Raw genomic sequence first — 14892 nt, 5'->3', positions numbered from 1 at the left:
CGAGAGCCCATGGGCAACTGCCCTGCTCTTCTTCGCACATGCGGCCAGCACCAACCACGACTCCAGCCACAGAGCTGAAGGAAGGTCTCCTAGAAAATCAAAAGATGTCTGTGTGTTACATGGGGGGAAACTGTGGGAAATGGCTTTGATTTTGCTTAGAGAATTCTCCGCTAACTTCTCACTGTCTTTTCCTCCTATGACAGGTCCCCATGCCCAGAGGCAACAAATGTCCAACAGCAGCTCCATCACCCACTTCCTCCTCCTGGTATTTTCAGACATGCGGGAGCTGCAGCTCTTGCACTTCTGGCTCTTCCTGGGCATCTACCTGGCTGCACTCCTGGGCAACGGCCTCATATCATCGCTGTAGCCTGCAACCACCGCCTACACACACCCATGTACTTCTTCCTCCTCAACCTCTCCCTCTTGACCTGGGCTCCATCTCACCACTGTCCCTAAATCCATGGCCAATTCCTTTTGGGACAGCAGGGCCATCTCCTATGCAGGATGTGCTGCACAGGTCTTTTTCCTTTTCTTTTTGATTGCAGCAGAGTATTCTCTTCTCACCATCATGGCCTATGACCGCTACGTTGCCATCTGCAAACCCCTGCACTATGGGACCCTCCTGGGCACCAGAGCTTGTGTCCACATGGCAGCAGCTGCCTGGGGCACTGGGTTTCTCCATGCTGTGCTGCACACGGCCAATACGTTTTCACTACCTCTCTGCCGAGGCAATGCCCTTGACCAGTTCTTCTGTGAAATCCCCAGATCCTCAAGCTCTCCTGCTCCACATCCTACCTCAGGGAACTTTGGCTTCTTGTGGTTAGTGTCTGTTTAGTCTTTGTCTGTTTTGTGTTGATTGTGGTGTCCTATGTGCAGATCTTCAGGGCCGTGCTGAGGATCCCCTCTCAGCAGGGACGGCACAAAGCCTTTTCCACGTGCCTCCCTCACTTGGTTGTGGTCTCCCTGGTTATCAGCACTGCTATATTTGCCTACCTGAAGCCCCCCTCCATGTCCTCCCCATCCCTGGATCTGGTGATGGCAGTTCTGTATTCAGTGGTACCTCCAGCAGTGAACCCCCTCATCTACAGCATGAGGAACAAGGAAATCAAGGATGCCCTGTGGAAACTGATGACTGGGTGTTTTTCGAACAATAAACTGCCCATCATCTTCTGCAGAGCAGTTATAATGTAACTCGTTACAGGCCCAGACTGTCTTTTTTTTTTGTTGTTGTGGTCGTGGTTTTTTACTTGTGATAATGTTGTCATCCCCTTTCTAATTCACAGTCTGCTTTTCTTTTGTGGCTGTGGAAATGAGGAGACGTGATCTTTGTGTGTTTAAAGAAAATAAAAGACCCTGTAGTGACAGTTTCTTTCCTAAGATCCTTTTTCCAAGGCCTTTTTGGAGCTGCAGGGACAGTTCCTGTGTGCATGAGTGGAGGGCAAAAGAGTCCCGGCATGGCAGCACTGCCAGGGAACACCAGCATTTGATTTTCCAGAGCTGTTCTCTTTCCACTTCCACACTCTCTGATCCCTTATGTTGGTGTAAAGGCCTGAGTGCTGTGGCAGCTTGGTCACAGTTGTGCTGCACAGTAGTCCTGTGACCACAGGCAGGGACAGGCAATGGGCACTTCTGTAACAGAGCTGACCTCCATAACAGCTTTTCAATAAATAAAGGTGATCTCCTCAGGGCAGTGCCTGAAGGCTTAGGTCTTCTTCCAAAGATTTTCTCCAGAACATGCCCGAGAAGGTGCCCCACAGATGAAAACACCAGTGTACAGCTAGACAGTGTGGGTGTGCAGGGTTGGGCATGCAGCAGTATCCTCACAGCCAGACCTCCTGTGAGAGACCTGAAGGACCAGCAAAGCTGTGTCTAGTCTGTGCTGATGTTCGCTGGACACTGTAGGGAAGCTGCCCCAGGGCAATCATCATGGACTAGCCCCTCAACCATCAATCCCAGCACTGGCCTCTTACCCCAGCTTGGTTAGGTTCTCTGTCCCTTCGTGGAAGGACACCAAATGTGTAGGTCAGAAGTCCATGTTTGCATTGCACAGATGAGATGTAAACATGCAAAACATGTGCATGAAGCGAGATGAACCGAGGGAACACAATCAGCTCTTCCTTTGGGTTCCATGCAGGCCTGTGGGACAGACAGTGTGTCAAGGTCACTTCATGTTGAGAGTAACTTATCGTGGGAATGCACCTGAATGCAGCACTGGGATGTGCTTCCTTGAACTGAGCTCCCTCTGTCCGTTCCTCATGATGTGGGGCATCCCAGACGAGTGCAGAGCAGGAAGATACACCACAGGGCTGTGGTGTCTCCCATCCTCTGGGAGTGGCAGCAGCAGGCCAGGGAGACACTATGACTCCTGCCGCCTTGTGTAAAAGGGACAGACTCTGTCTCTGAACATCCCTGGGTGCATAAGGTGTCCATGAGGCCGGCTCAGATGTGGATGCCTGACAGAACCCTGACATTTCTGTGTGTGACTCCAGGAACAAACCCCACTGGCCCAGTGAGATTCATCTCAGCTGCCTTGGACAGGGGCATTGCAAGTGCTCCTGTCTGCTATGTCACCCTTGCCTGTGATTCTGGATTGTGCTCTCAAAAGTGCCAGAGCAATGAGAGAGGTTCTGGGGTCCCTGGAAAGGCAGACGTCAAATCCATCTTCAAGAAGGGCAGGAATGAGAATTGGGGAAATTACAGGTCTGTCAGACTGCCTTCAACCCTGGGAAGGGGATGGGACATTTCCTCCTGCAGCCATTTCCAGGCACTTGAAGGACAAGAAAGGGATTGCTGAACCAAAATGGGCAGGAGAACCAAAGTCATGTTGTGTGCATGGAGTTTTGCAAGGCCTTAGACACGGTGTCCCATGGTGTCCTTATAGGCATAGTGGTGCTTCTGGTCTGAAGAAGTGACGTTGGATGGAAGGTGGCTGGACTATGTCATCAGTGATACAAAGTCCTTCTTGCAGCCAGTTACTAGTGGAATCCCTCAGTTTCCAGCACTTGAGCCATCACTGTTGAACATCTCTTTTATCCCCCTGTATGATGTGACAGAGCACACTTTCAGCTGCTTTATGGATGATGCAAAGCTGGGTGGCGGCCTTGAACTACCTCAGTGCGCCCAGTAACACCAGGGCTCCCAGTAACACCAGTGGGCCAAGCAACACCAGTGCTCCCGGCACGCCTACAGAATCACAGAATCACAGAATCAAGCAGGTTGGAAGAGCCCTCTGGGATCATCGAGTCCAACCGTTGCCCTGACACCACCCTGTCAACTAGACCATGGCACTAAGTGCCATCTCCCGTCTTTTCTTAAACACATTCAGAGATGGTGACTCCACCACCTCCCTGGGCAGCCCCTTCCAATGTCTAACGACCCTTTCTGAGAATAAATTCTTCCTAATGTCCAACCTGAAGCTCCCCTGGCGAAGCTTGAGGCTGTGTCCTCTTGTCCTATCACTAGTTGCCTGGGAGAAGAGGCCGACTCCCACTTCACTACAACTCCCTTCAGGTAGTTGTAGACTGCAATAAGGTCACCTGAGCCGTCTCTTCTCCAGGCTAAACAACCCCAGCTCCCTCAGCCGTTCCTTGTAGGTCAGACCCTCCAGACCCTTCACCAGCTTGGTCGCCCTCCTCTGACTCACTCCAACACCTCAACATCCTTCTTGAAGTGCGGGGCCCACAACTGGACACAGGATTCAAGGTGCGGCCTCACCAGTGCCGAGTACAGAGGGACGATCACTTCCCTAGACCGGCTGGCTACACTATTCCTAATAGAGGCCAGGATGCCATTGGCCTTCTTGGCCACCTGGCACACTGCTGGCTCACGTTTAGCGTCTGTCGATCAGCACCCCCAGGTCTCTTTCTGCCGGGATGCTCTCTAACCACTCTTCCCCCAGCCTGTAGTGCTGCATGTGGTGTCCTGATTGCCCATGGGTCTGTGGCTGGACCCCCACAGTTGTGGCCGGAGTTCTAGGGGGTCCCCAGTAGTGGTGGTCTGAATGCTCCGGGGGTCCCCCACGATGGAAGTCTGAGTGCCCGCTGGTCCGAGGATGGACCCCCATGGTGGGGCAACTCAGTTGCTGGACCCCCACAGTGGTGGCCTGAGTGCCCATGGGTCTGTGCCTGGACCCCCATGGTGGTGGCCTGAGTGCCCGCGCGTCTGTGGTTGGACCCCGAGGGTGGGGCCACTACGTGGCTCGACCCCTACGGTGGTGGCTTGAGTGGCCAGGGGTCCTCAATAGTGCTGGCCTGACTGCCTGCGGGTCTGTGGCTGGACCCCAAGGGTGGGGCCACTTCATGTCTGCACACACACAGTAGAGGCCTGAGGGCCCCAGGGGTCCCCCACGGTAGTGGCCTGAGTGCCCAGGAGCCCGTGGCTGGACCCCCAAGGTGGTGGCCTGAGTGCCACGGGGGTTCCCCATGGTGGTGGCCTGAGTGCCTGCAGGTGGGTGGCTTGACCCACACGTTGTGACCTGAATGCTCCGGGGATCCCCCACGGTGGTGGCCTGATTGCCCGCAGGTCTGTGACTAGATCCCCACGGTGGGGCCACTCCATGGTTGGACCCCCATGGTGGTGGCCTTATTGCCCCCGGGGTCCTACACGGTGGTGGCCTGAGTGCCCGTCGGTCCCTGGATAGACCCCTAGGGTGCTGGCCTGAAAGCCTGCGGGTCCATGGCTGAACCCTGAGGGTGGGGCCACTCTGTGGCTGGACCCCTAAGGTGGTAGCCTGAATGCTCCGGGGCCGGACCCCCACGGTGGTGGCCTGAGTGCCCCGGGGGATCGCCAATGCTCCATATAACCCCGGTGCTCCCTGTACTCCCAGTAACACCAATGTTCCAAGTAACCCCAGTACTCACAGGGCTCCCAGTGTTCCCAGTAACACCAGCGCACCTAGTAACAACAGCACCCCCAGAAACCCCAGTGCACCCAATATCACCAGTGCTCCCAGTAACACCAGGGTGTTTAGTAAGACCGTGTTGCCCAGTAACCCCAGTGCTCCCAGTAACACCAGGACTCCCAGTAAAACCAATGTGCCCAGTAACGCCAGCGCTCCTAGTAACACCAGTGCTTCCAGTCTGGCGTAATCCCAGGGCACCCAGTAATACCAGTCTGCCCAGTATTATGAGGGCTCCCAGTAACACCAGTGCACCAAGTAACTCCAACGTACCCAGTAACACCAGTGGGCCAAAGAACATCAGTGCTCCCAGTGCTTGCCGTAGCACCAGTGCTCCCAGTGCTCCGGGAGCGATGCATCCCTACACAGAGGAAGGCAGGCAAACACGCCAGGAGGCCTGCACGGATGAACAAGGAGCTCCTGGATAAACTCAGGCACAAGAAGGAAGCCTAAAAGCTCTGCCTAAACCAGACTCTTTCTGTGTGCCCCGTTGTATCACAGCACTGCACTTGCAGTGATATTTCTTTCTCCTCATGACCACTCTCAACCTCCCAAGCTGCACTTTGTGGCATTTTTTTCTTTCTCATGCTGGTTCCAAACTTTCAGGAAAGCTCCACCATATTGGAAAAAACCCCTCAAGCACTCTCAGGCTAATCCTGTACTGCCTTGAACCTCTGCACCAATGGGTAAAAGGGCTAAAGAAGCCCAGGTCTCTCAGCCCCTCCACACAGGGCATATTCTTGCAGTTCCAATCCCCACCTTGCTAGACCTCCTCTGCCCACTCTCCAGGTCCTCATCAGGCCTCCAAAATGGGGAGCTGATCACTGGGACAAACCCTTGTGTAGGGATCCCTGGCAGTGCTGTGTTGAGGGGGATAATAATTCCCCTGCTCTGAGGGGTCATGCTCACCCTAATGCAGCCCCTTCTGCAGCTGGCCTGGTTCATGGTGAACATGCGCCACTGGCTCAGATGCCGTCCAGCCTAGTACTCAGCTCCTTCTCCTCAGGATCACTCCTCAGCACTTCAGGTCCCAGCCTGCCCTGATGTACAAGGTTATTCTTTCCCCCAATGAGGACTGGCCACTTCTCCTTGTAAAAGTTCAAGAGGTTTCTGTTGGTCAAATCCCAGAGTTTCTCAAGGTTCCCCTGGACTGAAGCTCCATTTGGTCAACTGGCAATGCCTGTGTGCAGATGGCTCACCCTGATTGTGGTGTCTCTCATGAGATAACAGCATGAGGAGTTGCAGGGCACTGCAGACCCAGGTAGCAATTGCCCTGAACACAATCTCCAAAACACCAAAGGAGGGGACAAAGCAAGCACAACCAGGGTCAGCGGAGAAAGGGTAAATGAGAGTTGGGTGTTTGTATGCAAGGCTGTATTAGTGGAAAATGTAGACCTCTAAAGACACACAGAGCTCCAGAAGCTGGTCTTAGACCCTCCGTATCTCTTGGAGCTGGCCCCAGGATCCCCTCATCCCCCCGTTTCTCCCATGCACAGACAAACACACACACACAAATGGCTCTTGCCAGCACAGCAGCACAGAACCACTGAGGCTGGAAGGCAGCCACCTTCCACCTTCTCTGTGCTTCCTTCTCATGCTTGTTTCTTGTCAGTAGCTCCTTTCTCATCCATGCCAGCCTCCTGTCACCTTCTCTGGACTTTCTGCATTTCAGGGTGGACCGTTCTGGAGCTTGAAGAGGAGATCCTTAGCCATCAGCTCTCTGCACCCGTCTCCCCTGCAGGGCCATATCCCATGGGGGATTATTCAAAGCAGGTTGCATAGAAGGCTAAATCCTGCTCTCCTGAAGTCCTACTCTTGGCCTTGTTCCCTCCTCTCAGGGTCCTACGCTCTACCCCCCTGAGTGTTACATCCCTGACCATTCCTTGTTTGTAAGTCTGAAGTCCCACAGGGCACCTCACCTCACTGGCTCTTCTTCTTTTCACTCTAATCCTGCCATCGAGTAGGCTTGGGGGCAGTGAGGGAACTCACTAACACTCCTGTGTGAATTGGAGTCAAATGGATGGTGACCTGTGGATAAGTTCACACTGGAGGTACATCATCTGAGGGGGCGGTTGCCTTTCAATAAGCTCACGCCAGAACATGTACACCCCTGTAGGGACTGTGACGAGTCACCCACACCGGAGCAGGTACAGCTCTGAAGGACTGTGGCCTGTGGATATACCTACACTGGAGTAGATACAGGCACAAAGTGTCTTCTCTTCCCCACGTCGAACCGTCCCACTTCTCTCAAGCTACCCTCATATGAGAGATGCCCTTTGTGACCCTTTGCTGGACTATCTCCTGTTGCTCCATCTCTCTCTTGTACTGGGGAGCCCAGAACTGGACACAGTCATTCATCATAGGCAGCATGGTTTCATGAGAGGAAAGTCCTGCTTAAGCAACTTAATTTCCTTTTATGACAGGGTCACCCTTTTAGTTGAGCAAGGGAAGCCCGTAGATGTGGTGTTTGGGGATTTTAGGAAAGCTTTTGATACTGTCTCTCACTGTATCCTTCTGGATAAACTCTCCAGCCCACAGCCAGACAAGTCCGTCATACGCTGGGGGAGCAACTGGCTGACAGGTTGGGTCCAAAGGGTTGTTGTAACCGGGGTTATATCAGGCTGGCGGCCAGTCACAAGTGGGGTTCCCCAGGGCTCAGTTTTAGGGCATGTGCTCTTTACAGTTTTATAAATGATCTGGATGCAGGAATCAAATGTACATTAAGTTTGCTGACAATACTAAACTAGGAGGAGCTGTGGACTCCCTTGAGTGTAGAGAGGCCATACAGAGAGGTGTGGACACACTGGAGAGATGGGCAAACACCAACCGTAATGGAATGTAATGTGAGCAAGTGCCAGTTTCTCCACCTGGGATGAGGTAATCCTGGTTATACGTACAAACTGTGGGACAAGAGGCAGGAGAGCAGCCCTGCAGAAAGAGATCTGGAGGTTTGGGTTGATGGCAAGTTGAATACAAGCTAAGAGTTTTCCCTGGCAGCCAAAAGGGCCAACCATGTCCTGGGGTGCATCAAGCACAGCACAGCTATTCAGTCGTGGAAGGTGATTGTCCAACTCCACGCTGCACTGGCGCAGCCCCACCTCGAGTACTGTGTGCAGTTTTTGACACCTCAATAGAAGGAGGACATCAGACTATGAGAGTGTGTCCTGAGGAGGGTGACCAACATGATGAGAGGCCTCGAGAACAAGACTTAAGAGGAGTGGCTGAGGTCACTGTTTTTTTTTCAGCTTGGAGAAGTGAAGGCTGAGGGGTGACCTCAATGCAGTCTATAAATTCCTCAAAGGGTGCAGTGGAGGGGGAGGTGCTGATCTCTCTCTGGCTACTAGGAATGGGACACAACGAAATGGAATGAGGCTGCATCAAATGAACTTCAGATTGGACATTAGGAAAAGGTTCTTCACTGAGAAGGTGGTCGGTCACTGGAACTGGCTCCCCACAGAAGTGGTCATGTCACCAAGCCTGTCAGAGTTCAAGGACCATCTGGACGATGCTCTTAGTCATATGGTTTAGTTTTAGGTAGTCCTTTGAGGAGCAGGGTATTAGCCTCGATGATCCTTATGGGTCCCTTCCAACTTGAGATATTCTATGTTTTGATGATCCTGGGTGCTATTGAAATGCACTTAAAGGACAATGTAATCATCAGGCACAGTCAACATGGATTCAAAGAGTCCTGTTTAACCAATTTCAGATCTACTATGATTCCATGATTCTATGAGTTGTTCCTTCAGGTTCCTCTCAACTTGCCAGCTGCTGCTGTTTTGAGGTTCAGCTAGTTAAGAGATTTCCTGTCTTTCAACAGTCTAATTGTCTCCTTATGTTTATATCTATCCTTTGTTAACTACCTCCCTAAAATATTTCTCCTAAGATTATCCTTTTTAGAAAGGTGACCTCATTAAAGGCAGCTTGTACTCAGCATATGGTTACAGAGTCTCTTTTATTGTTTATGAAATTTTATCATGCTTTAGGATTTTTCCTTGCAAATAAGAAAAATTCTTCTGTGCCTTTGTGCGGCCAGTTCTCCAAGGAGAGCAAGTGGGAGGTGGTGCAATGGAGCTGTAACATCCAGCTGCAGACTCCAGTGAAGTCTGATGTAAGGAACAGTGACCTAAGTCCCAGGTGACCAATGACAGAAATGGTGGGGTTGGGGAAGTGAGGAGCAAAGTTGTCCACACAGTGTCAGACCTCAAGGGACTCTCTTCCAAGCTGCTAGGAGAATGCTTCTATCAACTCTTCTTTAAACTGAAAAATAATAAAAAATATCCTTTAAAATAAAATAAATCATTTTTATTAGATGCACTTTGAAATATTCCTCCTTAACTACACTACGAAACCTCTCTAATTAGCTGTACAAGTGTTGAAGACTTGAAGAAAATTAGAGGAAGAGACATGGTTTGTTAGGGCTTTCTGTATTTTAACGAGCCCCAAGGTGTATTGGATGCTGCCTCCCTGAACCTCAGGTACTGAGAGAAGATTGAAGAAACTGCTCAAGAAGTCAGAAGCAAAACTCAAAGTACCTGGAAGTATTAATGGGCCCCACTGGGGGCCATTACTGACAAAGCCTCCCCAAGGACTCGTTAGAGCAGATAATTGGAGGCTGTGATTGCAGGTAGGCAAAGGCCCTGTGCAGGTGACTGTAATGCTGAGAAAACCCTTGGTTTGTTTGATGAAGCAGAAAGGCCAAGCCCTGACCCTCAGGCCCTGGGAAGGCAGGTCTTGTCCCTCACATGTGGGTCAGGGCTCTTCCTGGAGGCAGTGGGATGTGATGGTGAGCAATGCCAAGTGTAGGAAAATTCTCCAGATCACCTAGTTCCAACACCCTGCCATGGGCAGGGACACCTTCTACTAGACCAGGTTGCTCAAAACCCCATCCAACCTGGCCTTGAACACTTCCAAGGAAGGGGCATCCACAGCTCATCTGGGCAACCTATGCCAGTGTCTCACTACCCTCACAGCAAAGAATTTCTTCCTAATATCTAATATAACTCTACCCTCTTTCAGTTTAAAATTGTTACCCCTTGTCCTATCACTACATGCCCTTGTAAAAAGTCTCTCTCCCGCTTTCCAGTAGGTCCCCTTCAGGTACTGGAAGGTTCCTAGAAGGTCTCCCCAGAGCCTTCTCTTCTCCAGGCTGAACAGCCCCAACTCTCTCAGAGTCTCTTCATAAGAGAGGTGCTCCAGCCCTCTGATCATCTTCGTGGCCCTCCTCTGGACTCGTTCCAAAAGCTCCGTGTCCTTCTTCTGTTGGGTACACGGAGCTGGATGCAGTACTCTAGGTGGGGTCTCACAAGAGAGGAGTAGAGGGGCAGAATCACCTCCCTCGATGTGCTGCCATCACTGCTTCTAATGCAGCCCAGGATACAGTTGGCTCTGGGCTGCAAGTGCACATTGCTGGCTCATGTTGAGCTTCTTCATGAGGCTGCTTTCAATCCTTCTCACATGTCACCAGACATTTGCACCTGAGCAGCTCACTACTGGCCTCCATCTCCACTAATTATTATTGGAGCTTAGAAAAGGAACTCACAGGCAGGTGCCTATTTTTTGCACACCTGAAGTGAGGCAAGAGGGATCCCACCACCTGTGAGTTCATGGCAGGCCTGAGGGTAAACTGAATCCCCTTCAAGCTGCAGGACTACAAACCCAGGATGAGATGCACCAATTGATGCAGCTTAATTCCTTCCCTCAGCAGGGGTAAAGGAGATCCCTACCTGTCCTGGTCTGGCTGTCCTGCATAAAGATGGGCCAAGAAAAGCTGGTTCTTGGAGCTAACTCTTTTCCTGATAGGAGAAATGTCACTGTTGGAAAGAAATATCGCTCCCCAGCTGAGGGAGGGAACATCAGTGATTGCTTCAGCCTGTGTCACAGCAGGTTCCCCTGGAGCCCCAGGGACACCTGGAGGGAGCCCAGAGGGGACAGAGGAAGAGACACCTTGGGCTGGTCCCTCTGCTGCTGAGCTGGGCTGGGCTCCTGGGGTGGAGGGAGCTCATGGCAAGTGGGCAGCGCTGCAGAGAGACAGCTCTGGCCAGGAGCAGCTCCTCTGCAGAGCGCAGCAGGGCTGAGGGCACTGCCTGCAGGCAGCGAGGGGAGAGGAGCCAGGCAGAGAGAGGTTAAAGGCAGTGTGGGGTGGGAGGGTGCTGAGAGCTCACTGGGGGAGAAATCTTCACAGCCCTCGACATGGTAAGTCTCTGGCTGCAGGACAATGCAGGGGTAGTTGCTGGTGGGATTACCTGAAGCTGGTGCATCCCACAGTTTACAGGATCTGTCAGGATGTCTCTCACAGTATCTCTGTTGTAGAGGAGAAGAACATGCTCCAGAGCAGGGCTTCCCTGCTGCACTGCCAGAGGGACAGAGCATGACGGTGCTTCTGCTGGGGACACTGCAGGGGTGGAAGTCAGGTGTGCCAGGGCTGTCCTTCAGAGCAGGGTCCCTGCACCCCAGGGCTGTGTGCTGGGCCAGGGACTCTGCCACCTGCCAGGGTCAGCACTCAGCCTGCCCGGGGAGCTCCCTCTGGTGCTGCAGGGAGAAGCTGTAGGTGGAAGGAGTGAGCCCAGGCAGGGCAGGGTCCTTCTGCTGTCGAGAGGGTGCTGTGTGGGCCAGGGCTGCTCACAGCTCCAGATCAACACTAGGACTCTTGCAAGGGGATGTTTCAAGAGGAAGGTCAAGACAGGGTGTCTTATAAAGTTAAAGAGATTTTCTGAGTCTGGGTCTTCAGTTTCCTACTTTGAGGGCAGGGGACAGGAGGAGGAGTGGGGAGAAAGAGAAAGAGAAATAGAAAAATGTTCTCAAGTTTGAACAAGTCATTGAGACTCCTGAGCTGTAACTTTGAGTGGTCAGTAGGTCTGCTAGGAGCCTCCTAAAGTACCTTCAGCCACTCCTCTGCCCATGGACAGCACCAGCATCACCTTTGCTGGACCCATCAGAGTGTTCTTCCCTTCTGAACCTCCAATCAGGAACATGCACACAGCCAGTGCCCTGCAAACAGGCAGGTTTGTGTAGGTGAGTGCACTGAGGTTGCAGTGGGGTCTGTGAGTGCTGAGAGGGAAACAGCTCCCAGAAGGAAAATCTCCAGGCAGCAGGGATGTGATCTGGGAATGAGAGGGAACTAAAACCAGTAATGTTGTGGGAGAGGGAGTTCACAAATCTCCGTGTGACCCCTCCAATGCAGACCCCTTCCTCTGAGCAAGCCTCCTTGCCTCCTCTCACACCCACCAAAGCCTCTGCCCTCAGGGCCGTTGGGTCCAGGACATGAACCCCCTCCTGTGCAGCCAGAGCTCCAGCAGAGCCGTGGTGCAGCTCTCCAGCCACGTGCCCAGTTCCCTCTGCAGAGCACAGGGGCTGAGAGCAGCTGCCCGGCAATGCTGGTGTGTGGGAGGTGGCGTGCACAGCTGGGTCAGGGTACCGCTGTCCTGAGGGCCCGGCTGCCTCTGCCCTGGCCTCTCCCAGACACACCCTCACTGGATTTTCCCTTGTTTCTCCACTTGTCTCTGTCATTGCTGTGGTTGTTTCATTCTTGCTGCCAGGCTCTCTGGGGAGGTGGAGGTTCAGCTGCAGAGTCACACCCTGATCTTGTGGGTCCTTTCATGCAGGTGTGTCCATGGGAACAAGTGTCCCAGCTTTCCTCTCATCTGTGGAGATCTGGTCAATACAGTGTGTGGGGCTGGGATATGAGCTGGCTCCTACAGAGATGCCCTTGTTAGGACACTTGGCTGTCCCAATGAGATGTCCTTCCAAGCTGCAAAATGCCCTCAAGGATGCAAACCTATCTCATAGCACCTCTGTTTTATCTTAAAGCCCCATGGAGAATGCAAAGCCTCTGCAACTGAGGAAATGCTGTTGGGTTGGTGAAATAAGGCATGAGTGTTGTGGGCTGGAAGTGGGGTGCTGAGACCTTGTGAAAGGGTGAGACATTTAGTGCTCTGCAGTGGATCCCTCTGCTCTCAGCAGCATCCAGTATATTTTCAGGGTAACATGGGAGTGTGATAACCCTCCATGTCAGAAAGGTGCAAGCACAGAGAAACTGGGAACTTGATGGAGTGACAGACCAGTTCCCCTCACTCTGCACTAAGCCACAGACAACCCTCTTGCTTTGCAGGACTCGCTCTGTTCTCCCTGAGTGCAGCAGAAATGCTGAGGGTTTCTGACATCCAAGAATATTCACTAGGGAAGATGGAGGGGGAGTTGTAAAAGAACCTGGAACTCTTAAACTACCTTCTGCCATCTCAGTTCCTTATTACTGGGGGGACAGCAGTTTCATAGGACAAAGTTGACTACCAGGACCGGTCCCTGCCCCTACCCACTTCTGCAGAGCAGGGCTGATGATTGAGAGCCCATGGGCAGATGCCCTGCTCTTCATTGCACACTCGATCAGCACCAACCAGGGCTCCAGCCACAGAGCTGAAGGAAGGTCTCCTAGAAAAATAAAAGGATGTGTGTGTGTTACCGGGGGGGAAGACTGCGGGAAACGGCTTTGATTTTGCTTAGAGAATTCTCCCCTAACTTGTCACTGTCTTTTTCTCCTATGACAGGTCCCCATGCCCAGAGGCAGCAGATGTCCAACAGCAGCTCCATCACGCACTTCCTCATCAAGCCAGCACAAACCAGAGAAGGGAAATGCCTTTAAATGGGGGTGATTTCTATGAAAAACTGAGTGTTTTTTCTCAAAGGAATCTGTCCTAACTTTTCCCTCTTTTTCTTTTTGGACAGTGCCCCCATGCCCAGAGGGACTAAATGTCCAACAGCAGCTCCATCACCCACTTCCTCCTCCTGGCATTCACAGACACAAGGGAGCTGCAGCTCTTGCACTTCTGGCTCTTCCTGGGCATCTACCTGGCTGCCCTCCTGGGCAACGGCCTCATCATCAGTGCTGTAGCCTGTGACCACCGCCTCCACACCCCCATGTACTTCTTCCTTCTCAACCTCTCTCTCCTTGACATGGGCACCATCTCAACCACTCTCCCCAAATCCATGGCCAATTCCCTCTGGGACAGCAGAGACATCTCCTACACAGGATGTGCTGCACAGGTCTTTTTCTTTCTCTTTTTGATTGCAGCAGAGTATTTTCTTCTCACCATAATGGCCTATGACCGCTATGTTGCCATCTTCAAACCCCTGCACTATGGGACCCTCCTGGGCAGCAGAGCTTGTGTCCACATGGCAGCAGCTGCCTGGGGCACTGGTTTCCTTTATGCTGTGCTGCACACGGCCAATACATTTTCACTCCCCCTCTGCCAAGGCAATGCCCTGGACCAGTTCTTCTGTGAAATCCCCCAGATCCTCAAGCTCTCCTGCTCACACTCCTACCTCAGAGAGGCTGCGCTTCTTGTGGTTAGTGTCTGCTTAGCTTTAGGGTGTTTTATTTTCATTGTGGTGTCCTATGTGCAGATCTTCAGGGCTGTGCTGAGGATCCCCTCTCAGCAGGGACGGCACAAAGCCTTTTCCACATGCCTCCCTCACCTGGCCGTGGTCTCCCTGTTCAACAGCACTGGCACGTTTGCCTACCTGAAGCCCCCCTCCATCTCCTCCTCATCACTGGATCTGGTGGTGGCAGTTCTGTACTCGGTGGTACCTCCAGCAGTGAACCCCCTCATCTACAGCATGAGGAACAAAGAGCTCAAGGATGCCCTGTGGAAATTGATAACTGGATGTTTTTCTGAAGCAATAAACTGCCCATCATCTTCTGCAGAGCATTTATAATTAACTCATTACAGGCCCAGCCTGTCTTTTTTTTTTTTTTTTTTTGTGGTTGTGGTGTTTTTTTACAGGTGATAATGTTGTCATCCCCTTTCTAATTCACTGTCTGCTTTTCTTTCTTGGCTGTGGAAATGAGGAGCCGTGCTCTCTGTGTATTTAAATAAAATAAAGGGCCCTGCAGTGACTATTTATTTCCTGATATCCTTCTTCCAAGGCCTTTTTGGAGCTGCAGGGACCTGTGTGCATGGGTGGAGGGGAAAAGAGTCTCAGCACAGCAGCACTGCCAGGTT

General features: G+C 52.2%; 1 protein-coding gene and 1 pseudogene across 1 annotated transcript; both read left to right on the top strand.

The window, feature by feature from the left end:
* The first annotated feature begins 460 nt into the window (after positions 1-460).
* LOC137677253 (olfactory receptor 14A16-like) lies at positions 461-1191 on the top strand (annotated as a pseudogene).
* Positions 1192-13639: 12448 nt separating this feature from the next.
* Positions 13640-14605, top strand: LOC137677252 (olfactory receptor 14A16-like). The gene has a single exon (XM_068424535.1). The coding sequence runs from the start codon at positions 13640-13642 to the stop codon at positions 14603-14605; it is 966 nt and encodes a 321-aa protein (XP_068280636.1).
* The last annotated feature ends 287 nt before the right edge of the window (positions 14606-14892 follow it).

This window comes from Nyctibius grandis, unplaced genomic scaffold (genome assembly GCF_013368605.1).
Source record: "Nyctibius grandis isolate bNycGra1 unplaced genomic scaffold, bNycGra1.pri scaffold_104_arrow_ctg1, whole genome shotgun sequence".
Lineage (NCBI taxonomy): Eukaryota > Metazoa > Chordata > Aves > Nyctibiiformes > Nyctibiidae > Nyctibius > Nyctibius grandis.
This window is presented reverse-complemented; position numbering and strand designations above follow the sequence as displayed.

Bases quoted from the DNA above. Each gene is read 5' to 3' on its own strand.
- LOC137677252 (XM_068424535.1), top strand. From the start codon at position 13,640: ATGTCCAACAGCAGCTCCATCACCCACTTCCTCCTCCTGGCATTCACA.